This window comes from Diadema antillarum, unplaced genomic scaffold (genome assembly GCF_040938485.1).
Source record: "Diadema antillarum isolate AM-2024a unplaced genomic scaffold, OU_Dant_1.0 seq00000097_RagTag, whole genome shotgun sequence".
Lineage (NCBI taxonomy): Eukaryota > Metazoa > Echinodermata > Echinoidea > Diadematoida > Diadematidae > Diadema > Diadema antillarum.
Genome location: NW_027271186.1, coordinates 1913231 through 1940787, shown reverse-complemented (window position 1 = coordinate 1940787; position 27557 = coordinate 1913231). Strand labels below are relative to the sequence as shown.

The 27557-nt window shown below is 38.0% G+C and overlaps 1 protein-coding gene and 1 long non-coding RNA gene across 3 annotated transcripts; one reads left to right on the top strand and one right to left on the bottom strand.

Annotated features, from left to right (window-relative positions):
- On the top strand, window positions 1-27557 carry LOC139726741 (prokineticin receptor 2-like). The gene is made up of 2 exons (XM_071637735.1): window positions 1-464; window positions 26747-27557. Exons 1-2 carry the CDS (start codon window positions 1-3, stop codon window positions 27555-27557), a joined length of 1275 nt encoding a protein of 424 aa, XP_071493836.1.
- LOC139726729 (uncharacterized) lies at window positions 7561-11795 on the bottom strand. Of its 2 annotated transcripts, XR_011710718.1 has the most exons (5): window positions 11755-11795; window positions 9854-9997; window positions 9150-9256; window positions 8588-8731; window positions 7561-7642 (listed from the first exon to the last, which is right to left on the bottom strand). It is a non-coding gene; the product is annotated as an uncharacterized lncRNA (long non-coding RNA). The 2 variants fall into 2 exon arrangements; XR_011710717.1 differs by lacking the exon at window positions 11755-11795 and having other exon boundaries at window positions 9854-10084.

Sequence of the window (27557 nt, the reverse complement as noted above, 5' to 3'; positions counted from 1 at the left end):
ATGTTCGAACGCGGCGATCCGAGTTCGGACTCCCACAACATGACGGGGGTCTACGCCGATTTGGCCCCCTCCAGCACCCACACCGACGACGACAACTTCTACGACGAATACGTATACTCGTCGCCCCCCGAAGAGGGCCAACTTTTCCCTCACGTCCACACCGCCGCCAAGGTCGTCCTCGGCATAAGCTACACCCTTATGATACCCGTTTGCAGTATTGGCAACCTACTCCTGTGCTGCGTCATCTACCGCTTCCGGCGCATGCGCACCACCACCAACCTCCTCATTGGCAACCTGGCCCTTTCAGACTTCATCGTAGCGGCGGTGGTGGCGCCTTTCAATTTCTTCTACTCCGTTCACCAGACGTGGCCGTTCGGGCAAGCCATGTGCGTCACCGTCGGTTACCTGAAAGCTACGTCATTCTACGTGTCCATCAACTCACTGCTAGCCATTGCAATCGACAGGTGGGTATAATAATCTTTAGGGAGTATTTTTCTTTGACCCTTCCAGTCCCACAAACTAAACTTCTGTGTTTGGTGCTGTATCTTTCTTTTGCTGTTTACTATTTTCTCTCATACTTAATTATTTGTTTCAGCTGTGGAATTTTATAAGGCTTTCTTTTCTGGTTTCTATATTTATAAGTTAACTTTAAATTGGCAACACAAGTGAAATATTACCGTGGGGTTTTTTTTATCCCTCAAGCTGACAAACTGTCGTGAATGTATTTCTTATTTTGTGCAAATTTCACGAATTTAGTCAGTTCCATCTCATCCTTCTCCAACGTGCAAAAGTTAAAAAATACAAAGTGAACTTCCGCGGCGTCAAATTGATGATGACAAAAAGATGAAAATTTCAGCGACAAAATTCCTCACGGACTTGAGAGATTAACAAGGGATCACGCCCCATCCCCTGTTTTGGAAATTGGGAGACGAGAGAATGAGATTAAGAATTGTGACAAATACATTTTCTCCTTGTCTCTTTAACCTTTATTTTTGCATTCACGAATTATTTTGATTGATTTAAAATTGAAAAGGATCAATAGGATATCGGTATCAAGATTTTTTTTTATTATTATTTCTTGCCAGTTGAATATAAATTCATGCGTACTTAATACTCAAGTCTCTGCCCTGCACAACACTTTGAGTGTGTGTCTGCGACACCAATAACATTTGCATAGAATTTCGATTACTTTGTTTTTTAGAGGGTTTATGTGTCATATCAAAAATTGCATTCAACCTTGACGCGAAACGCGAATCTACCATTAATGCGCGGGGGGGGGGGGGAGGGTTATAGCGGCCTTTTTTAACTTTCATTTCGGCAGGATAGATTTGGGATGGGAAAGCCACTTATCATTTCGGACACTGTCTTCCTTCACAGTCTCTGGTATTGGGAAGAGAAATCGTAGAGACACCCCCTACGGCTGTTTCTCAGATTTTTGCCATTTATTTTCTTTTTCCAGCACAGCTTTTGCCGAAGCAACTCCAATGTATCTCTTCTGATGCTATTATAGCAATTTCCCTCTCGCTACAAACGCACACCGATTGTGCGTTGCACTTTGTCTTTTTTTCTGAAAAAAAAAACACTAAACAATACAAAGCTAAACAAAAACAACTTCTGATTCGTACGAGGTTAGGACAAATAAATCATCCGCCTAAAATACCAAGGCGCCACCAGCGTTGCTGAACGCACAACTATCCTGCGCCTTTGGCGATAATCGAATTTCAGGATTGCATGTGACAGCCGCAAGTCTGACTCTAAAATCTTGACAACAAAACGAAACTTTGAAGCATCGCAGAATATCTAAAACTCTGAACTTTGTCTCCCTGGTCACTGTGTTTAATTTTCCAGCCACACTTTTCAGTACGAATTACAGTAGGCATGATTGGTAGATGTGCAGATAAAAGGAGATAAAAGGACATATCAGCGGCAAACTCTGGAAAGTTGTTGCCGAATGTGCAAGGCGTGACCTATCATGTCTATCAAGAAGGTTGATGCGAAGCTATAGCTGCAACTGGTACAAATGACTTCCAGCCTTTTCGATTAAAATTTTATCTAAATTGCTCACGGGGCTGATACTGAGTCATAAAACAGAGCAAAGCGTAATTTATATACAACGGGGTTTTGTTTTGTTTGTTTTTATTTACACTGCATATCTTGTTTCTTGGAGGCAATTCTAAGAAGCTTGCTTTTGCTTTAATACACTTCTTTCATGTACAACTGAGAAAAGCAAATCATGACGTTTGGATCGTGTGCATGGGATTATATCAAAGATAATGAAGGACTGGAGATCTTTACTGTCATACCCTTGTTCTAACGTGTTTCGAAAAGTATTGATAAATGATGTGATACAAATCCATAAAGTGAATATTATACGAGAGAACTTTGAGGTTTCATGTCAAACCAGATGGTATAAACCACAAAAATCTCAATGTTGGCAGAACGTTCACATCGCAAAAGTTAGCACACAATTTGGGGATTTAGTGTTTTGTTTTTTTCAACTTTTCGTACGATCTTCTGTTGGTCTTTCGTTGTCTAATACCCTGTCTTAACGGACTTTACTCGGACATTCTCCTGGCATTCTCCGGAGGTGAAACAAAGGGTAACATCTTCAAATAATCCTCAGTGCTCCACGTCTTACAAGCTTGGCTTTTTAGTGGAGCACTGTTTTCCATCGTTATGATTACTTTCCATTTTTGTTGCCATGACAAAGTGCATTGTTTCTTTTTATGACATCATTTGCATATACAATGTACTTTATATTGTATTTGAAAAAAAACTGCCCTTATCAGACGAATGAAAGACAAATCGACAACTTATACCGCTTTGAATCACGTTCTCTTTTTCTTTTTTGATGATGGAAATAAACAAACTAGTGAACTGAAAAAAAAGAATAATTTGCAAAAGATTGGGTGAACGATGAGTGCACCGTCTTAGCAGGCATTGCTCAAAGTTCTTTCCCGTGTACCATAGCACACTGAGCCGTCTCAGGCCAATTCGTTACTAGTACTCGGGAAATGCTTATCATTAAGACACTATATCACAGCATACATGCGAACTACTAGTACAGACATCATCTACAAACATGTTCGAATTACTGTATTCTTCTGGAAGAAATTAAACTTTACGTTAATTGAATGCATTTTATTGCTCATCTCTTAAAGATCTCATTAATCCAATGAAGAAATCAGTCATAAAATCAGCGACAGACTAGAACACGAAGGTGGATATACCGTTCGACTAATAGCAGACAGCGCGCGCAACAAAATTTCCGGTCAAGGTGACTTCGTTTGGCTTCGCCGGGTAAGATTTACCTTGAGAGTGTCGTAAAATACAGCCTACGTTGGTGCATATCAGACGCTACCCCGAGTCTACCCTGGATGGTCTATAGCATTTTAGGGTAAATATGCACCGAGGAACTCCGGAGGCTACCCGGAAGGTGGCTGTCCAAAGTATTGTGTCTTAAGAAACACGAGGCAACAATATTCTCCGAGTGTCCTCCGGAGGCTAGCTATCCAGAGCTCTATGGTCTGTTCAGACGGGATATAATAGTCGTTGATATCGGCTGAGAATAAAATTTTTAACATTGCATGCCAACTGGAAGGTCCAAAGAGGACACAAAACGTATCTGCTGGCAAGTGAGGTATTCGTGTGACTTTTTGCATCCTGGACTGAAGACGGCTTGCAAATTCATAGGTTTTGACTCACTCTCCCAAAACTTGGATAAAAAATGAATAAATAAAAAATACATAAACAGAAAAAGAGACAAGAATATATTTATATACATTTACATGAAAGTCGATTCTACTATTTTTTGCGTGATCTCAGAACGTTTGTTTAATCGTTAAAGCCAAATCATTTTTTTTTCTAATGAAGTTTCATACAAGGTCAAAAGCGAACGGACATAATGGGAACGCGGAACAGAGGACTGTTAACCTTATAGTAGGCCAGCCAAGACGATTTTTTTTACTTTGGACGGCAAAATTTGTTAATGCTAAGTTTTCCAGCTGAAAGTCTTGCAAAAATACTCAAGTTTAGCGTACGACCGGATGTCAAGCGCGTTTTTGCCGAAAAATGCCTTTTTTAGCACAAAATTTGAAAGAATGTCAAAAATCACGATTTTTATTTTTTTTACCGAAATAAGTAATGGTTGATAAGTACCTTTCAAACTAGAAATGTGTTATCTTCCATTTCAAGTTTAGAACCTGACTAATATGCATTTGAATGTAGAATTTTTACACGCACATATATGGCGCAATGAAACATAAAAACTTGATTTACACAAAATTGTACTTTGTAAAATCTACCAATATTTCAAAGTTTTTTTAAACTACCTAAATCAATCTATTCAAAAGTTTTTATTTTTCCGAAATATAATATATATTCTGATATCTTATGCAGCATAGAAATTACAAGATAAGGCGAAAGATAACTCGTTTTATGTTATCCTAAATGGGACGATGTATTTTTACCGGACGCGCATTTTGAATGAAAAATCGAATGTATAGCGTAAGCCCATATATATTGTACATGGTATAGTGCGTGTAGGTATTTATCTTACATAATTGGCAAAGTCAATGGACAGGTTGGATAGCTGACTGCAAAACCCTTTGTGGCACCTTGATATGACTGAAATGTGTTTCTCCCCCCCCCCCTAAAAAAAATAATAAATAAATAAAATCAGTAGTGTTGTTACCATGGCAACTGATCATCATTAGGTCACTCCCTGAAAATTTCAAATATTCATAATTGTAAAACGTACGAAAGTGTTGAAACATTTTGTGTGTGTGTGAAAAATGTATCAATCTAACTAATCTATGTTTAACAATGAAACCTAAGAGTTATATATAAATTGTTTACTATGTTCGGAAATGGTTGTCATGGAAACCGTGATAACAAATCACGTTTTACTGGGAAAAAATACGATACCAAATCTCCCATCCTGCATACTCACCCCTTCCCCCGAGAATGCTTTGGAATTCATAATGCTATATAGTTTGCATTCTCAGGCCCTGAAACGGAGCCCTACAAGGGATAGGCACGAAATCACTTTTACTTTTGTAATGTTCTAAGGCGAGGTGTTTGCATTTTATTTTGATTTATTCTCCCGCAGAAGACTTATACTAAATGTTTCTTTTATGATGGTTGATTGTTTACATGAACGTTGTTTGGAACGCACACTTAGTCGGCGACATAAAAATGTTATTATGTATCCCGGATTTGTGTGAAAAAGTAAGGCAAATATCACCCTCAAAAGAGAAAACAAGAAGTAAAAAGGAAGTAGAAGTGAAATGCGTACAATGCAATAACAGCCTCATTTCCCCATCCCATCATTAAGTCGGTTATATCATAGAGTCTATATTGCAGATTATATTAATCCTTGGCCAAGTTCTATGTCCTTGGAGCAGACATGTAACAACTTGTTTGTTTGCAATTCGATTTTTTTTTCTATATTATCACAAATTTGTGGAAAAAAAATCATTTCAGTTATCACCAACACTCTAAATTCCCAGTCAACCAACAAAACGTACTACACAATGTGCACACGCCCGCAACCACCGTCTCAAACAGCGTTCACGAATGAAGTACAGTAAACAGTAAACGAGGCAATAAATTTCTCTTTTTTAAAGCAATGATTTGCCATTAGCGTACATTTACTAGAATAGCAGCACTTGACATCTATGTTGCTGGTTACCAAAATGCTGATTAGAATACCATACACAGTAAGAACATGCTTGAATCCTGCAAAATATATATAATTATTTCTCTTCAACAATATTTCGTTTTGAAAGGTAAAGAACCTCAGTCTCTATTTGTGGACATCTAAAAAAAAAACAAAAAAAAATCCATCTGAAAGCAATCTTCTTAAATGATTAAAAGCATTAGAAAAGAATGAGTCCTCAGTGAAAATGTCTATCATGAACAAATCTCTGTGACACATCCAAAGAGTTTGAAAAACAATACAAATTGTGCTGACTACATTAACTGCATTGATAGCCTCAATATTTTTTTTAATGTGACATATACTATAATGTGTCCAGCATCACAAACGTTACACCAGTTAGAAAAACAAAATGTTCTCTTTAAGCAATATTTCAATATCTCTATCTTTTTAACAATTTGTGGTTACATATTCTAGCTAATTATGACTGTACGCTGTTGCATTGAACTTTCGTCAATGTACAACTAAATTAGAATGGCGACTGCCAAATTTTTATAAATCTACTTTTAGTCTGATATTATTTTTGTGTTCTGCAGACCAGTGTGATAAGATATCTGTACTGAATACTCGTCTCTCAGTGAAGAAAAAAAAATCACCTCTCCAAAATGCATGGGTAATGTTTCCCTCTAATACTTTCCCATATTCCAAGTACCAGAATACATTGCTGGGGCCCTGAATAGCTAGCATATATTACAGTATTACCAACATCATGACAATTATGGCACATGTGAAAGAAACCTGGCAAAACATACATCTTGACCAGTACATTTTCTTTTCACTACTTCTTGTACTTGGCGTTTGGATTGAAACATTTTACTTATGTTCATTCCTTTAAGCTACATACTATTCTTTTATATCTTAAACTAGAAAAGAAAAAACATGCTCTATGCTATTTCCCTTCAGATTCACCAACTGTTACTTTGTGAAATTTTCTCTTTTTAAGCACTTCAACGTGCAGTTTTCTTTTTTTTTCTGACTAACATGTCACATATTTTCCTCCATCTGATGAAGAAGGGCAAAGTTCACTTCCCTTTTGTTGCCCCCCCCCCCCCCCCCCATAAAAACAAAAACAAAAGACATTCCAATCTGACAGGATTAAAATGTTGGCGTTTGGGCTTCAAAGGAAATAACAGGATCAATTTCCATGAACTACTAGTATGCGGCTTGTAACTCTGAGTCTCAAAGGCATGGTATAGTTTTGGTTGAGATGGAGATTCAGACTTTAACTTTTTGCAAGCAAATAAAAACAACTTATGAAATATGAAAGAGCATCAAATTCTTAGAGTAATTTGAAGCTTGTTTGATTAAAGTTCTTGGTTTTGAAACGGCCGAGAATTTTTTTTTTAAAAGTGACACAAAATGATGATAATTAGAAGTGGGTGCCACCTTTATTAGGACCTCTTTTTTTTGTACATCTCAGCCTTTTCAAAACCAATTTTTAACAAATAAATTTGGAATTCCTCTTGGTATTGTTTACTCTTTAATATTTCATAACAGGGTTCTCATTATTTTACAAAATCTCCATCTCAGCCCCCATCTCAACCAAAAGTAGACCATCCCTCATCCCTTTAATGCTGCCATCAAAATTGGAAATAGATCTATATCAAATCATATTGTAAATGCTCTTTGCCAAGTAGTGTTGTGCACATTTTGGTACATTGTATCAGGCCTTGTTTTACTTCATCACTAAGGAAAAAAAAAGAAAAAAAAAAGATTAGAAAAGAGGCATTTAATCTGGATTAGTAGAAATTTCTAATATATACACATGTCTTTTATATATTCAACTTCTATAATAGTCCTGAAAGCACATTGTGATTATATTTGAGAAGTTTAGATGGATGCATTCCACATGTAAGTTCAGGTTCTGATGACATCCTTCATACGGAATCTGGATGCGGACCGGATAGCCTGACAGGGTTGTTTCTGGAGAGAGACAGAGAGAGAGAGAGAGAGAGAAAGAATGGTGTATCTGTCTTTACTTGATGAGGAAAGTGACATGGGCATTTTAATCTTTGGTGAAGACACAGTGACATACAAGTATATGCTAATAAAGACATACGGTTACTTGATTTCCTCTATATGTAGTGTTTCCTTGAAACTGTAAAGTATATTATTTTATACAGTAGATCCTAATTGTAGCAATTTAACCGTGAGTACACAATGAAATATAAAATGTAGGAAACTTTCATGATCCAAATATCCAATTCTTTCCATTAAGCTTTTTATTCCATTCAGAAGAAGTTCAAGGTAGTGCTTGCCTGATACTGCAACTGGATGCATTCAACACTTTCGTGCATATAATGTCCCCGTGACTTTTCACATCAATACCCTCATAACTAATCAAAGTCAAATTGCTTAGAGGTTATGGTAACTTTGCCATCCGAAGGTAAATATAATGTCATGGTAGCAATGCTCTACAGTCAATAAAAATCAGGGTTTCCCTGTAATTTACAATCAGCAGCAAAATCACAACAATAACTAAAATGCTACTTGTACAAGGCTCAGCAGGTAATCATCTCTTCTGTATAAAACCAAAGTTAAAGATGATCTGCTGAGTAAATGTTAAGTTATTGCAAGATGAGAATAGGACAGATGTGCGTGTGAATGGATGACTGCAACAACATAAAAACTCCTGCAACCATCTTTGACAGAGGCTAAAAAAGAAATAATCAGCGTTAATTCATGTAAATCTTCGTTGTTGGAGTGATTGACTACATGCATATGCAGTACTGCATTCATTTAGCAAAACATGTGTTAATTTTCTGCCCAATGAACGATCGACAGTCAAAAATTTGGTCAAGATGTCAAAGGCTTGACAAAATATTCCAACATATTTGGGGTTTACATTTTACATGTATTATTGCTTACCTCCCATATTTCCTTTCGAAATAGAGTACAGGATGCACAGATTAGAAGTTGGTAGTCAGGACATCTGTCTCTTTCTTTTTTTTTCTCTCTTGTCCGTAGTTGGCTGTGGTTTGCAGGGTCCATTTTGTCCACTTTGTGCTAATTCTGGTCGAAAATACAATTAACAAAAACTTAAATAAGTTATCATTTTCATGAGTGAAACAGGATAATCATAGTGCAACAAAAAACAAACACATTCATCACGAATTAGAATTAATCATCACGATCTCATGAATCCCTTAGTATGAGATTTTGGATTTTCAAGTCACTGTCAACATTAATTTGTCTTACATGTAATACATTAATCATGTCATTGTTATTATCATCTTTGATGCTCTAAAGCCATATCTTACTGAAAATGAATTATGTAGGATGGAAGTCATCTTGACACCTGTAATTCCTGTACACAAATATTAGATTGTGTCATGCTCTCATTTGTATGTGGATTAGGATATGATTTCCTTGCATAAATCGGTTTGTATTCATGAGATGATATTCCTAATTTCAAATCGTTGACACTTACTTGTGAGCTGGAAAGGGCATTCACATCGCAGTCAAGACATCTTTCTATCTCCCCCTCACTCTAGTGGATGTGATCTCAAACTCAGCATGTCCATTTGTTGCTGACACCTTGATAAAAATAAAGAACAATACATCACAGTATATCACCCTTACGTCATACTTAACGCAACATAATAACAATGGAAAGTTAATTGATTTGTGACTACAGATGTATTTTCATCTGTGCACACATTAAACACTTGTGCCAATTGACATGGTTGAGAAATATTTCATTACATATAATATCTTACTTGATTACATTTATGTTTGATTTTTATATGATCTCATCTTCAGTAGATAGAATACCGTTCATGATCCTCTACAATAGAACATGCAATGAATTTACAAGAAAACAAGAATACACATTTGATCATAGATTTGCTCCCCTTCTTATATAAATGGAGATACACGTGTATAAGATTATCCTCCTCTCTTTGTTTGCAAAGTACTTGTACACTGCATTGTAATGCAACTGTCAAAGTGAAAACATGCTTGTTACAATTTATTCAAATGGAATAGGAATATTTGATACTCAATGTATTTAGATTTGGCATTATTTTCAGCTGGGCACTGAAGTGATACATTTGATAATCAAACACTTAGTAAGTTAGTATTTAAAAGATATTTCAAATTAGACCGCTATTTAAGACATTTACCGTTTCTTACCTTCTGGTTGTTCTGCACTTTGTTGCAGGTAGAAAGAGCTCAGTCTTTACAATTAGATTTTGGCAAGTCAGGATAGGCCTATGTCTCTCTCTTTGGTGAAGTTTGAAGACAAGACTCAGTCTGTCCACTTGTTGGTACATCTAGCTGAAAACAGAAATCAACATGACTCAAATAATTTTTTTCATCTTTAAAGCAGAGCATTATAAGCTAACAGTGAACACAAAATAAAATCAATTTGAAATTTGATTGTTTTGAAAAGGCATCTTGACATTGACATAATTTTCTTTGTTCCCCATGCAAATCAATTATAACTAAAAATATATCTCTTTTATTAAGATGATATTTTTTTTAGCTTTTTAAAAAGTTAAAAAAGAAGAAGGAAGATATTTAGGTTTCAGTGAGTCGGTATAACTGATCCATTAAAAATTTAATATTTACATTTTTTTTCAAATGAACCTTTATTTTTTGAGACATTAACATAAGAACTTGGTACTTATGAGTAAAGACATTTCTAAATAGTTCCTCTTTGACTAGATCTATTTGTAAGCTAGAAGAGTACATGTAAATGATTCACAGATTAGGAGAGGTTGGCAGTCAGGACTGAACACTTTCTCTCTCTCTCTCTCTCTCTCTCTTTCGGGCATATTCGAATGGCAAGATCACTTGGTTGTAGACTAGCTTTTATATAAAACACCTAGGCCTAGATCCTAGACTCTTTTTCTGAACCCACAGGTCTACAAATACCAGAAAGAGTGGAATCAACCTTAGACCTCTGCTCTAGAGACTAATATTAGTCTAGCTAATTCACGTTAGAGCTAATGTTAGGATCTTCTAATGTTAGATCTAACATAAACTTTTTTATCAAAGTTAGCCTACATATATAGTATAATTATTATGCATAGATTTTAGAACCTCTAGATGTCTAAACTTAGGTCTAGCTAGGCCTAGTAAGCTGGGTCTTTACAACAAAACTGCCTAGATATGAGTAGTAGGTTACTAGAAACCTCTAACGTTAGGTAGAATCAGTGGCCCAGATCTTGACTAAGGTTAGACCTAGATCCTAATTCCAGACGCCAGCTATTTATGCTTCAGACCCGGGCCCTAGATTTTATATTGTAGGTCTAGTATATTAGACTCTAAACGTTGGTAGATCTACATCTACACCTTCTGTATAGACTACAGCCCCTTGCCCTGGACCTGGCTCTAGCCCTACAAATACATCTAACCAGCGCAGTAACGTTAGTAGTAGTGGGCCTGTACTGTCCACGTTATACTACTGCTAATGTGCTAACGTTAGGTGTTAAGTTCATTGTGATTATACTATCATAGGGCCTAGCCCGATTGAATTGTTTTGGCATAATAACAGGCGTAGCCGTACATTCTAACACTAACACTAACGTTTAATAGAGTAACACTACCCCTACTAGCTAGAATGTCTAACACTAACGTTAGTATTAACAGTTAGAGAGAGTGTAACCGTTAGATAGATTAGACCTAACAGTAAACGAGGATTCAGTCCAACTGCATGTAATGAGGCCATAGATTACAAACCTAGATCGAACGAACAAGACACCTAAATCTAGACGTAGACCTAATGTTTGTTAGGCCTCTTTTCGCACCGTGTCAAGACGTGCTTTACGGAATAATCGGTGTTCCACTAACAAGCACCACCGGCACGGTCGGGTGGCGGCCCGGGGGTTGGTAGGCATGCCCGCGCCCACGGGATCGGTGCGAAATCAGTAATTAAAGACATCGGCCTAACGTAGTACTAGCGCTTGAACCTTGATATTAACCAAGTCTCAGATCAAAGTTGTATATCTAAGTGTTAGATCAAAACAGATTTTAAAGTTCCGTTATGCAGTGCAATAAAGAACTATGTATTTATTTACTAAGTTACTTACATTCGAAGGAAATAGTCCCTTTTCCAGTCACCACGTTTCCAACTCAACGACCGAAACATGCAGCTCTCGCGCGAGAGATTTTACCTGTAGCTAGCTCGTAGGGGTAGACGTACGCACACGTATTAAGTATTCGCGCGCACACAAGCTGCGCGGGGCTACTGGAAAATGCTCGAAAATGCATTTTCTGAGTTCCTGCAAGTTCAGAGTTTTGATTAAAAGTAAAGATTTCTTCAAGAAAACTAGAAATAATATTGACACATTCAATTAAAGAAACACTTGTAGTTTTATAAAACATTAAATTACTTTTGGAAGATCATCTATTTAGCTTGGAAAAGCAAACTTTGCAGAACGTTAATTAATCTGTGAATATTATTTCGAGAAAACAACACCCAAACATTTGAGAGCCCCATATATGGCTGTACAAAATGACTTTTTAAATTGCTCAGGAAACACATTTAAATTGCAATTTCATTAAAAGGGACAATTGAAACTCATGATCTTTCAAATATCAATTGAATGCAAGCAAAAAATAAAAATCGTGATTTTTGACATGCTTCTAAATTTTGTGCCAAAAATGACATTTTTCGGCAAAAACGCGCTTGACATCCGGCCGTACGCTATTCCTTAGTATTTTTGCAAGACTTTCAGTATGAGAACGGAGCATTAACAAAAAATGCCGTCGAATCCTTATCTAGAGCCTTTTTTGAGGTTTGGCTGGTCTACTATTATAGGGAACTGTCTATGATCGTATGATCTTATCACCGCATACGTTTCACTCTTTGTATGTATGTGTGTGTGTGTGTGTGTGCGTGGTGCTATCGCATGATAGCTATGTTTGCCGAGTATGCATAAATATGCTGATATTTGGTCCGTGCCTCTGCGGGGACAGTTTTTCCGACTACTGATACAGAGTATATAAATTCAGATTTGTGAATGTGCCCCGCAGGGCGCATTTATGAGAATGTGTAAAGTATGCAGGGCTTGTTGTGAATGAAAGGCGAGCTGATATCGTTTCGAGATCCATATTCGAGAATAACTTGACAGTCATGCATGGTGAGGTGCTAGAACAGGCCACAAACATACATGACGCGTTTAAAAGAGCAGCACGCTTGACTGGTAAGAGAGCATATCACAGGCGTTCCTTACGTCATGAGTGCAACAGTTGTACCGGCTTTGAAAAACAAACAAACAAACAAACAAACAAACAAACAAACAAACAAACAAACAAACACCAAACCACTTGTTACACCTGTAGGAATTATTGTAATGTTGTGTTCCACCATCAGCAAAGCTTAAAAGAATTCACCAAATTTCCAAAGAGGTGTGCTAACTTCATATGGTATGACGGAAGCGTACTACGGGGACATAATCACGTAGAAACTTGCAATATCCAGCTGTAACAGCCGCTATCTACAACCATTACCACGTGTCTTAATTTCTGACAGGCTTTCACAAAGATTTCTCGACTCTTAGCGGTGTCAAAGTTTTCACAATCTTTCATCAGCTCGGATACGCTTTTGATGTACAGAGAATATGATCAAAAATACGATCAGATTTCAGAGTCGCAGTATCTCAAAGAATCACACGATCAAGTGACTTTTAAATATTTTGCATAGCAATCGATGTAAACCTTGCTGCCACACATCTCATAATGTAAAGCTTTGCAAAATATGTTATATGATTGCGATAGCCAAGACTGCGGTTGTCAACTATACCAGGAAATCTACTTGTCCTAAAATTGTAGAGACTGTTCGATTTTTTTTTTCTCAATGATTTGCTCTTTAATTGCTGGCGTTTTCATGGCACTTTCAATACCTTTGATCCTTAATCGTTTCTTCATGTAGGAAAACATGATGAGTTTGTTCGCAAAAACCGATAAGTCCATTTTTGAAGATTTTGAAGTACGGTCTCTGTCATAAAGTACAAAAAACCTTTTAGATGATATATTGGTCACTACATATAAAGGTACATTTTTGAAGTTATGGTCAAAAGAAGCAAAAATTTTCTTATTATTCTCTTTACTTTTTCTTGACCTTTAATCGCAAATATCTCCATTTGGCAAACATGGACTTATCGGTTTTTGCAAACAAACTCTTCACATTGACAGGTTATTCCTAAACTGCCAATCGCATGAATAATAATAAACGAGAGATTGTAGGGATTCTTATCTCTCCCTCTTTGTTATAGTATCTGCGCTGTATACAGAATCCATTTAATTCAAACTCACAGTATATTTCACGGAAATCAATGCAACACGTTATTTTTGTACGAAACAACCATGTGCAGTTAGGCTTAGAACTTAGTTTCGATAAGGCGAGTTACATTTATTAAAAGAATAACTAACGAAAAGCATATTCAACATTGTGATGCTTTAAACAATGTCATGCATTCTGAATAACGAAAAGTCTTATCTAAATTACATTGTAAATCTTATGCTCTGCAACTACATTATTTCCTAGGCTTATATAGAACGTACAAAACTGCTGATGAAAAGTAGTCATGTGTCAGTTATATACAGTATCATATACATATGTAAATAAATAAATTAATATATATATTATATATATACAGTATTATATATATATATATATATATATATATATATATATATATATAGAGAGAGAGAGAGAGAGAGAGAGAGTAAATTGTCCACGTGTTGGTGTAATAATAACATCAAAAACATAAATGACACCAAGTTCATGTCGTAATCACCAACAGTTTATTTCGGCATACAAATTTTCGAACGATTCGCTCTTTCTCAACTTCTCACTTAAGAAAGAGCGAATCGCTCAAAAAATTATATATATATATATATATATATATATATATATATATATATATATATGTGTGTGTGTGTGTGTGTGTGTGTGTGTGTGTGTATACATGTATATATATATAATTTCACAGTAGCAGAAGTTAGTTTGCTATGTTATGACATAACTTGTGTCATTACCATTGCAATACTTTGTCTACCTCCTCTGCACCAAGAGCACCCCTTTCTGCAATCTTCCCTTTCCCGTCTTACTGTCTGTGACTCGCCAATACTCAGCAATGCTGCCTTTTCATATGAACTTACCTTATAGGTAACATGGACTCCTTGGTTAGTCAACATAAATTCAAATGTTTTCAATATGGTACAATGCAATCCGATAATTGTTTTCTGTCATCCGCTTCTCAAAAAAAAAACCCAACCCACACACAAACAGTGATTGTATATATTTCCACCATAAATAACACATAATTATCATATCAAGAGTTATATAAATGAGATGTAATGATAGGCAAACTAATATTGATTTAACTGATATCAAACCACCCTTAATTATTTTGACGAGACTAATCGACTTTCAAAAATGGTTCTACCAGTCTATCTTTGAATATCTACAAATCTACAAATCTACAGACGGATTTTGCCTCGTCACAATGATTATTAATACCCAATGTTTCTTATCATGCATTTTGGTGAAATCATCACGATTACATTGAAATCATCACGATTACATAGCAAAGTTTCACAGTGGCAAGAAAAAAATCCGCCATATCAAGAGGTATTCATTTAAAGTTGGCGTCAAAAGAAATAATCACTGATAATGGCATCGGAAGAGCCTGCATTCAGTGTCATTCAAACTTCGGATATTTAGTTTTTTTCCCCGCCATGATATATTGCTTCTTTTTTTTTCTTCTTCTTCTTCGTTCTTGCTCTCCGGTATTAAAACACAAAAGTATTAAACAAGGAGCGATAAGAAAATGGTACCATCACAGCTAACGTTACCTTCAAAACAATCTAACTGATTCATTTATAGGTCACCTTAGCCTGTTTTCGTCAACCTCTCGCCCGGCGTTATTACTTTACTCCCTTCCAACAGTTTTCCCCTCTTTTTTATTCATTCAAGCCGCGAGCAGTTGTGTCGTTTTGGCGCACTTGAAAACTTTCGTCATGTCAGCCCTGTGGCGTTCAAGGCTATATACATTTCCATTTTCAGCTTTGACGGAGGGGAAGGGGGGGGGGGGGTAATGCGATAAGCTTTGCTTACATTGGTCGCATTTTCCATCCCCGCGCGTGAGAGTGAAATCCATGCCTCAACGAGAAAGAAATAGGCGTCAGCTACCGAAGGATACGGCCAATTAAAGATAAACACTATCTGATAGTCCGCTTTTTTCTCGGTGAAAAACAAAAATTAGCTTCACGTGACACGAGAAAAGCGCAACAATTGTCATATTTGAAAACGATTTATGCCTTACCTTGCTGGTGGTGATTTCAGTGGCAGGTCGAATGTCACGCGATCTTGATTATTATGAGCGTCACTGGTTTGGCCCTCAAAGTGACGAGATAGCACAAAGGGGATGATGTGTCGGAAAGTATATCCGCTTCTGACACGGCGTCCGACACTATCTATTCTGGTGAATGATTCCTAAAAAAGAAAATCTTTCAAGAATTTGAAATATGTCTGGAATGTTGTTTTGACAGAGGCTCATGAAATGGATATTTTGAAGCATAGATATCTTATGATGATAAAGTATTGATAAGATCATTTACTTCATAAACGTTTATTGCTAGATTGCTCGGTTGGAAATAGTCATTGTTGCTTGATTGAGCAGGTCTCTTGTGGATATCGTTGAAACCGTGTGGCTGTCACGTGTAGCTTTCATGAGGAAAAAAAAAGAGAGCAAAGAATGTGGAGTCATTGACTCATATAAACATGGTATATTGTCTATCAGTATACACTGGTATATTTTTCTGGGATGTGATTCTAGTGAGGTTCTTTTTTTTTTTTCACGCCCAGTAGGTTCTAGAACGAGTTTGAATCACATTTACATTCCCGTAAAATGTAAGTCAATTACTTTAGTTGCATTCACTGCGTAGCTGCTCTCCTAACGGCCTGGGATTTATTTCTTGCCGAACCGGCGGCACTGACGTCGAGTGATTTGCTTCGAATTCGATGCCGTGACCTTTGCGGGGGATAAATGTAAAAGTCGCTTAGACGATCATCTGCCATTGAGATCGAATTTTGGATGGATACATTTGGCGGAAATCAATCCGATCGTAAGAGCGGGAAGAAATGAATACGGCTGTATAATCGTTTGTTCACGTCTTCATCGTCTGCTCCGCCACCCTAGTAGAGTTTTATCCACAGGCGCAGACGACCAGTGGACGAGAGACGAAGGAGAATTCACTCTGGATTAAATTGTCCTTAGAGAGTGTGGTATTTTACTGGTTGTCTTAACTTGCGAATGAAATAGAAAGCGATGGAAATCCAGGCAACCTCCTTCCACGTATCCATTGCTTACTTGCATGAGCAGATTTGCACTCGAAGTTGTATATAAAAAAAAATCCATCGAAAGTTTCTGTTCTTCCATTAACGCATTGACTATGATCCTCGTGATCCCTGTACAAAGTGTACAAATTTCAGAATGTCGTACCTGCCAGATGATCCTGCCAGTTTTTTTTTTTCAATGTCTCCTGTCGTTGTCCTTCTCTTCTACACTCGTAGTATGCCTATTTTTCTCTAAATCGTCAGCCGTTACATGTCATTGCGCCGTTGTTGTTGTTTTTTTTTTGTTCTTTTACAAACGGACCTGTGAAACATTACATATGGACATTGTTGTTAGTCTTTTATTTTGTGGTCAATTTGTTCTTGTTAAAATTAACCATTGCCTTTCCTATAAATCTGCTTTTATCTTCTTATTTTTCTGTTACAGTCACTGGTAAATATTTGGATATTTGGAAGAGAAAGCTCTCTTTCATTTTCTTTTTTGCAGGTCTTGTTTTCCTCTTTTTGTATCTTTTTTTTTGTCTTGTCAGTGTCTGTCTCTTTGATTTTATCAGTATGTATCTGTATCTTTCTCTCTTGGTTTGTCTATTGTATCATTTTTAGGTAGACATAATTTATCTTATTTTCTTTTTTCCCTATCATCACTATTGTTCTCAATTCTCAGTACAAACCTTATACAAGCCAACCTAGTAAGGAGTTAAATAGGTACATAAAAAGGATTTCTATTCGTAGGTTTTTGATAACCGATAGCTAAGCATTATGGTCCAGGATCATGTTTCTCCTGTATGTAGTCGGTGCTGGATACGACTCAGTGTCTTTGTTGTATTCAATCTCTCGCGCCCTGTTTATCGTGGTGAAATTGACACCATTGCTAGTCAGATGACACGCAGAAGAGCTTTTGCTAAGACTTCGTTGGTTGGTCGCAAGTTTAGCGGCGGCATTAAAAAATATGACACCACTACTTACCGGCGGCATACATGATTAAGATAGAAAAGAGCAACGGAAATCCCCCGAGGGATGGTGCCTTTGATTTTAAGTCCAATCGGAACAAACTAGACGTCCTATTTTCGACAGGGCGACAAGCCTATTGCAGACCTCACCGCCAACTCCTCGGAAGCATGTATATTCATCAGAGAAGCTCGGCTCGGATTTCACTCTTGAAACGAAAATGATGACAGTCCATCACAAGTTTCCTTCGAGCCGATTCTTTTCTTGCCCCCCCCCCCCCCCCTCCCCACCCCTCCCAATCTATCTCCACAGTTCAATAGTCCCACCATCTCTTTGCTTTCTTTTCCTGTATTTTCCTCAATTGTTTTTTTATTCCTTCTTCTTGCTTTCTCTCTTTCCTGATTCTATCTTTTATCATTTATGCAAGAGCCTATCACGCTCGATCTCTGCTTCCTTTTGCTATTCCATTTTTAGGTTTGTTATGTAAGTTTTTGCAGTTCTCTGTGTCCACGTTTCCGTCTTTCCCCATTTTGCCTTTACACTCTCTCTAAATAGAAAGCGTATCGGATTTCCAGAAACAAAGCGTGGAGACAACCCATCCACAGTATAACTGCATGCTTGTCGAGCGAATGTTAAGATCCCACCACGTACATACTGTCTGCGAGAAAATGATAACCCTATGTCAGTCCATACTCTGTATGCTTCAATCGAATTATTTCCTATATGACTACCAGAAGGCAATTCGGTCTTTCCTGCTATACCACCTCACGGGATGCAGTGTTCAACATACATATATTTAATCTTTTCCCCGACTACCCACCCCCCCCCCAGAAGAGAAGAATTATATCAGCTCGTGTCCGAATAATTCTTTTAATTTAACAAATCTAATGAATAACTGCAATGAATATATATATATATATATATATATATATATATATATATATATATATAGGCTATGCATGTTGAGATTTCACATATTGGCTCCACGAAGAAATGAAGAAACAAACTGGTAATGCATTTATGGCCAATAAAGAATAAGTTTATTCGACTCAAATTTTCGGCATCCTACGCCTTCTTCAGTCTTGACAAAAATGCATATATATGTATATATGTATATATATATATATACGTATATATGTATATATATATATATATATATATATATATATGTTTATATATCTATGTATTTTTTTCCTGATGGTACAACTTTTTGGGGGTAACTGACTGTTGACGTTATAAAGTAACTTCAAGCAAAGCATTCTCCTCTTGATATCAATATGCCTTATCATTCTTGAAGAAACAAGATGTTTGGCATTTCAATCACGACATTTCTTTGAAAATTTGTACCTGAATCCCTAGAGGATTTACGTTGTGATGGAACGAATACTTTCCTTTCACATTTCAGTCTTACTTTTAGTGATTGAACACAACGAACCAAACAGAACATAGGATTTGCCCGCGAGGAAAACATATTACTCATTGTGATAGCGATAGTCTGCGATAGCGATTGCGATAGCGATAGTCTTCGTTAACTCAAGCACCCACGCAAAGTGCCGGAAATTCAATGGGATCGCGTAAAACCTATTAGTTCTGCCGTCTTGGGAGGAACTGCTCGGTGCAAACTTTAAAAAGCAGATTATTTCTCACGGGGTTCCATTTTAGACGTGATCGTGACTCTACGGGCTTACATTCTAGTCTTAACATCGAGAAGGGATCATATCAGTTTAGTTTGCACGAAAACTGATCTTGCAAGAGGCAGAAGGGAGATTGGTTGTATAATGCCTAGGTGTAAATTAAAAAAAACATTCATTGGATGTTCTTTATTTTAAGCCCCCTTGATCATGTTGATAAATATATCATGTCTATTGTAGTGTCCTATCTAAGATGAAGGTGCGCGTGATTATTACAGTAATATAATCACCGTTTTAGGAAAATTTTATGTGATTCTGCTTTCCTTGATAATTATTTAGGACCTGGTGGTGTGTTTTGCACGACATTTATTGTTCGTCCAAGGCGGGACCTTTCCGAGGATGATGTTGTCAGAGGTTCAGACGGGTGTTCGTGGTTTCTCAAGCTGCGCGGTTTCCCGAATGATTTCCGCCCTTTTGTGTCGATATGAAAAGGGCGAGTGATAGGGACGACGAGACGAATGGTCCCATCGTCAGCAAACCTCAAGGACCCATTGACGACCAGCGATCCGAGTTGCTCTAATCAATGCTATCATGGAGGTGTTCGAATCGGGCGGGAACAACACGCAGGAAATTAAAGTGGTAATAAGGACAAGCTCCCCCGCTGTAAATCACTGTAATTGTGTTGTTTTGCAACTTTGCATGCGCCTCCTGGAGGAACCTCCCTCCCATCAATACCGGTGTGCAATCTGTCACATGGTCGTTCGGTAACTCTCGTGCTTCTTGTTCCTGTTTCTTTGTTATACCTTTCTTTCTTTTCATTCATCTGGGTTTTTTTTTCTTCTTCTTCTTATATATCCAGGCATTTTCACTTCTTGATGCCCTCCTTTCGGTGAAACGTAAAGATTAATCCTCTTTTCTCCTTTCCCAGATTCAAACAAGGTTATTTTGTGTCCCCCTTTCCACTTGTCTTTTAGACTTTTTTGTGTCTTGTTTTACTTTTCCTCCACCTCCTCTTTTCCCACTGTCCATTTTGATTTCTTCCCGTCTCGATTGCGAAGCTCTAGAAAGGTAGGAATACTATACATAAAAGCAAACAAACAATGTGAACAAAAAAGAAATACTCAAGGAGATATACCAAAACGACGCGGTCCATCTAGTTTAAACTTCCTTTGTACTTCCCATCGTCACTTGTCTCTTACACTTCTCTTTCTTTCTCTCGCTTTCATTTTCTCTATTTCCCTTTCTAGCACACACACACACACACACACGCACATACACACACGCACACACACACACACACACACATACACACACACACGCAATAATTTCCTCCGCTCTTTCTCTGACACTTATGGTGCTATCCGTTGATATTACTGACATGTCCCGCTTAAAACAAAGTGGACAACAGGATATTGGACGGGGAGCTCTCTTTAAAGGATGGCCCATTCAAGACAAAATGGCTCCCGTTTGGCCTCATCCTGCTGAATATTGCTACGATTATCATCAACCGTATGCTTAAAAGTCGTTGCCGTTGTTGTTGTTTGTTTGTTTGTTTGTTTGTTTGTTTAAGTGTAGAATTACCCTGATGTGACGCCATAGTATTGTTTGGCGTGCTTCGCTAATCTATACCTTAAATGCCTGGTCAAATGTTCGGTTTAAACTGTACTTTACTCAGCGTCAAAAAAGTGCATTCCTAACACTATCAATGTACCGAACAATAAAAGTCACTTTGAATCACTTCCCACTCGTTACCCCCCTCCTCGCCCGAACACAAGTTTTATACATCCGCCGAAATGTTCAAGCAATGTGAAATCACATAATTGGCGGAACGCTATTGTGGTTACTTTTAGTTTATGTCGTCTGAAAACTTGGACGCCGCAAGACACGATCGGGCGTGTACCCTCCCCCCCCCCCCCCATACACAAAAGAACATCAGTCTCAATAGCAAGACACAATTTTTATTTAACATGTCACTGAAATCGGCGAATCTATGTGGTATGTATTTTTTTTCTTCTTCTTCCCTCTAGTAGAAACAAAGTTGAGTGACCCAGCTACAAATCAATGGTAATAGTGAGGCGACAGCTGAGTTGCCCCCAAGGCCATTCTTTATGTAGAAAACGACCTGATTTAGCTCGGCTTTTATCTTCATGCTTTTTAGTAGCACACACACTTTGTAGCCGTATGGTGGTTAACAATAAATTTATACCTTACGTGGTTATGAAGGAATGAATTGAGTTTTTCTAAGCAGTCACGTGATCAATGCCCCTTAGTCTTCTTCGAAGGAGAAGATACAGTATATACCGTGTATATTAACTCTGACCACGGTCAGTGGACTATAATAGAACCATGGTCCTTAAGATCGAGTGCCCGTGAGCTACACTACTGAACCACACTAGTTTCCCATCTAACTTAGATTCTGCCAAGGCATATGATGCCACAGAAGTCTCATCTACACACAACACACATTGTTACGAACACAAATGTGACTACTGATTTCAGGTGAAGGCGACATTATTCGAGAAATTACGAACCTCATCTTCGATAGGATTTATTGGATTGTATAACAGTGTTTTTCGCACTATCATGGAAAAGATAAATAGGGCCTACAAACTCTCCTAATCAAGGAAATCTCCGGAAAAAAATCAAACGTTAAACCATAAACTGCTCAGTATAAGTTTCATGCACAATTTGCGTATGGGTATTCCATAAAAACAGTATAAGCTTTGAAATTTGCAAAGGTTGTCTGAATCTAACAAACACTAAAGTCTAATGCACTCTTATTTCTGCTTAGTAAAATTCAACTCGGACAGTGTCAATATTGTGACTGTAGGCATTGACGTCACATTTTTTGACTCCGCAAAAATAAGAGTGTCTTATTGTACGTTTGTTTGTTTGTCTATCATAATGTTCCCGTCAATCCCCTTTTGGCTTTTTAGAAATGCATCACAAAAGTGTTAGTGATTTGATGACAACGCACCCTCTTGATGAGAGCCCTACTACGCGGCATTATTTGGAAAAGCGGAAATGTACAGTTTGTTCTTGATACTACAGATAGCGGCAAAAAACTGTATTTGCCATTCGCAGATAACCATATCAATCTTCGATATTTTGCGGCCTTGTTGACTATACAAGACAGTCGACAATTCTCTCCCTCTTTCTCTCTTTATTTTTTCAACTAGTTGTCTCTCTCGCTCTCTTTGTATTTTGCTGTCTCTCTTCCTCTCTCGTATTACTTCATTCCATTTCATCCGATGCCATCTCTGATCTTCTCTCTCCGTGGTGCTGTATGTATTTCTCACATCGTTTCTTGGACACTTTTCCGTTTTCTGTCTTTCCAATTTCTGCCTCGCGTCGTCTTCCGGTCTGTATTTGATTCTGCTCTGAATTATACCTGACACGTAGTAAAGTCTTCCTCCACTATCACCTCCTTCTCGTTAGCTTTGCTGCGCGACGGCACGCTGAACGATGAATTTCCCATCTTATCGCACTAAATGTCAGACACCATTTGGTAACTTCGATCCGTAAGTCTGATCGTCATCTTTTTTCCCCTCTCAGTCTAGCATGGTGTGTCTACGTTACTGCTTGCAACAAATTCACTTTATTGAAAATATATTATGAGTCAAAGAGTAACCGAATCTACCATTCAAAGAGCCACGTTTTGCAGCTTTGCTTGCTTGCAGCAGATACTCTGTTATCTTGCTTTTCTAGGCACCTGGTACCTCCAGAAAAAAAAAATGAGAACGTAATATTCCAGCGCACTTCGAGTGGTGATTGGATGACAAATGACAACGCATTTTTTTTTCAATCTTTGCCTGCTCCGTGAGAATCGTTAAACGTTTGTACTTTATATGTTTATCTACTCTTGTCTGTTTGTGCGTGTTTGTGTGTGTGTGTGGGGGGGGGGGGGGGCTGTACACTATAAATTTCATCGAAGAGATGAACTAAAAATCATTGCCGACACCTTATCGGCTTCGATATACATTCTTATTCATAGCAGTACTTGAGAGAGTAACAATCAAAAGATTTGGCGAGTACAATGAGTGTAAGTGTGTATGTGTTTGTGTGTCCGTGTGTGTGTGTGTGTGTGTGTGTGTCTTTGTGTGTGTGTGTGCATGTGTGTGTGTGTGTGTGTGTGTGTGTGTGAGTCAACGTATCGATCTTAGCGAGAATGTAAGAAGCTGACAAGGATACATCAAAATAACTCACATTTGGCAGGGTTGTTTTGTTTTTTTTTCTCACAAAACATTTCAACTTTTCAACTTTCAACTTTATTTTCACCTCCATCAAAATGAACAAAGAACTTTATGTACATTGCGTATACACGGGATATTTGTGATACAGAACAAAACTTGAAAAGGTACATAAGAAAATTATGAAAGTGAAAAGTAGATGTGATTACATCTTTGTTAAATACATAAAGCGTATAATACAAGTCAACTAAGGATGAGGATGGAAGTGGAGGGTCCCACTAAGAAGCAAAGCTTGTACGATATGGGACCCTCAGAAAAATACACAAAACATCAATATAAAACACAATAAACGAACCGATGTCAACTGACATCAAAATGATTGGGAAGAGGAAAAAGAGAGAAAAGGAAAGGAAAAAGAAGAGGAAAAAAAGAGAGGAAAAAAAGGGAGAAAAAAGAGGGAACTACAGCATGTGCCATCGTGGACGCAAGCAATCTGGATTTCATAATGTAAAATAAGTGATAAAATACAAGCTGGATTGAATGTAATGCAAAACATTTTTTATACGTAGTTATGTTGGTAAGAATGCAGGAGAAAAAAAAAACACATCGTTATATTTAGAACACAGAGAGGGACATAGTTTAATAGGAGGACTTATGTAAAAAAAAAAAAATGATGACTTGACTGAGATGATAAAGGAGACCTCCGGATGGTTTTCAAATTTTTACATTTGAACAACTATAAATTAGTTATACTGAGGACAGAGTTTCAGAATTTGTGAGAATTGGGATGAAGAATTAGAATATTTCTAAAATTTAGAACAAATTGCAATGAACAAGGATGATGACATGGCCCCAGAGTCACCATAAGAATGCATGAGTTGGGGCTCAAGGAAGCAGAACAAAAGAAGAAGGCATGCATAGATTATACACAGGTGAACTCGCAAGCAAGCGGTATTGTAATAGAATTACACTGCTACATTTCTGAAATATGTGAACCTCCTATGTCATCATCCTTGTTCAGTGTAATTTGTTTAAGGTTTTTTAAAGTATTGTTTCTCTGCTCAAGAACCACAATAAATTCCACAAATCTATACCTGGAGTTGTCGATTTATGTACTACATGATGTGAAATTATGAAAATCGTCTGGAATGCCCCTTTAAGGAAGACCAAGAAAGCTGCTATCAGTCCTTCACTTCGTAAATTATTTTCTCGTTTTCTCCTTACTAACATTTCTGCCACATATTTCCCATTCTCTCAGTCTTTCTCTCTTGCAAGCTTTTCGTTCTGTCCTTCTTTCCAACTTCCTTTCCATCGTTTTCCCCTTTCTTTGATTTCACTTTATTAGGTTGTCCATCACGACAGATGTCTAATAGCGTTATTTTGTCAGTACGACTCGATCGAATTCCTAGAAAAAAAAAATCCTTTGCATGTCACGAGAAATATGTCCGATCAACATCTCATACCGTCATGACGGCAGCTGCACATTGATGTACGTCATAATAGAAAAGCCGTACTCTCGTCTTGCTATCCAGAAACGGTCCGTAAAGAATGTCAAATTAACCTTGTTTGGGATGATCGAGTGCAAAACAGTTATAGAATAAAGGAGCTGATCGTTCTCCACGCATTCAGTTCTGGGAAGAGAAGGGATAATAAGTAATGACGCCAGATACTTTTTTTTTCATCGTTGGGAATTCATTCTGTTAGAATGCCATTTCTCTCCATGTTTACCTGGCAAACGATATATGTGACCGTGCACCTCAAAACGAACATAAAGTCGCACACACTGATTTTGCGTGAGGAGTGGAAATAAGTGAAATGGGTTAACCTAGCCGAACATGACTTTTTCATATTTTCTGAAAGAGCGGGTCTTCTTTTACATTATGCTAAAATTTGGTATCATAAAACGGGCAGGAAAGTGTGTTTTTTAGCAGTTTATCTTGAACATTTTTGGTAGAATAGTGTGATTAGCTGCGTCTGTAGAATCCCTTTTTCATTTCTGAAAAACCTTGTCCACACTCTTCACTTTCAACTCTAATAACTTTTGAAAAGATAGTGCTACTGCTTTGAAAGTTGGCATTGATTATGGACAGAATGTGTTAATGACGCATGCTTAATTTCAGTTTAATATAATAATCAATTCATTGTTGTTACTCTGGTGGTTTACTTCCTGTTTTTTGTCCCATTCATCGCACAGCCAGCACGGTTTGGTAAAGATTAAGCGCTTGAATAGACATTGTACTTCAGAGCCTCTTTTCTCAGTTCACACTTTTCATGAGTCTGTGCTTTCTTTTCAATATTTAGATAGGTTTGGAGAGTCCATTTGATTTGAGTTATACATCATTTTAAAGCTTAAAGTCTGCTCTTTCAGAATATGGTCTTAACTAAAAAATCATGTCTGGCGACTTTTTGTTTGTTTTGAGGTGCAGGGTCACATATTATCATTGTAGCCAAAAGGCGTTTCAAACTATACGGGTGATAGAGTACGTGCTAATTCAATGATGTTTAAAAAAGAGTGGAAACATGTACATAAGACATAAACAGTCTTGCATTCTTGTATTCTTGCATCGAGTTGTTTTGATTTCATCTGATGGACAAAATGCCCTTCATCGACGTACATTAACGGCGATTATCCAATTAAACGTTCGAGTAGTAGCCTTGATAAGAAATCATAGGCATGTACAACATATCACTATAGGCATGCATGTCACCCAAGTATGCATGCCCATCATATTTTTTTTTTAGTAATGGTGCTACTACTCAAACACTAAATAATTTGTATATTATGTTGACGTCGATGAAGGGCAAATTATCAATCGGCTACAAGCGATTAGTTATCAAGAATGTTATTACTTAAAGGAATATACAGAGCCCCCCCCCTCCCTCCGAATTATGCATTCTTTCGGATTAGCGTTTAAATTCGTTGTTGTGATGTTTATTTGATGCTCTGCAGATACATCATCATCATGCATCCGCTGAAGCCGCGAATGACGACTTACAGGGCATGTTTCGTGCTCTGCTTCATCTGGCTCTTCTCGCTGGCCATCGTGATTCCCACGGCGCTCTACTCGTCCACGCACCTCTACTACAGCAATCACGTCGCCCTCATGCAATGCGGGGAGAATTGGCAGGACAGTAGCGCCAGGAAGTGCTACGCTCTTGTCCTCGTCATCGGCGAGTTCCTCATCCCGCTCACCATCATGTCGGTGGCGTACTTCCTCATCGCGCGCAAACTCTGGTTTCGACGCGTGCCGGGGGGTCACGTGACCGCGCAGCAGGAGATCGCTGCCGAGACGTCAAAGCGGCGGACGATCCGCCTGCTGATCATCGTGGTGGCCCTGTTTGCGCTGTGCTGGGCGCCATACCACGTGCTCGCCATCTGCCGCGACATCATCTTTCCCACGTACCAGGAGTCTCATCACGCCATCATCCTCACCGTGTTCTACCTCGTAGAGGCGCTCGCCATGAGTAACAGTATGTTCAACACTCTCATCTACGTGGTCTTCAACGCCAATGTGAGGAAGTACGTTCTGCAGATCCCAGACTCCTGCCGGCGCCTCAAACCCAAGGATAAATCCACGGTGCGCTACTGGCACCCGCTGTCGAGGCGGACCAGCTCCCATTGTCTGCGCAGTTCGGTTCGATCCAGTCAACTGCGCACCACGTCAACAAGCATCCCAACCCGCCTGACCATCAACTTAAACCAACAACCCTCAGCCCAGTCTAGCTCGCTGTCCGGACCAATTCACGATCCAAGATGTTAG

Bases quoted from the DNA above. Each gene is read 5' to 3' on its own strand.
- LOC139726741 (XM_071637735.1), top strand. From the start codon at position 1: ATGTTCGAACGCGGCGATCCGAGTTCGGACTCCCACAACATGACGGGG. The intron at 465-26,746 runs GTGGGTATAATA...GATGCTCTGCAG, and splicing joins CTAGCCATTGCAATCGACAG to ATACATCATCATCATGCATC.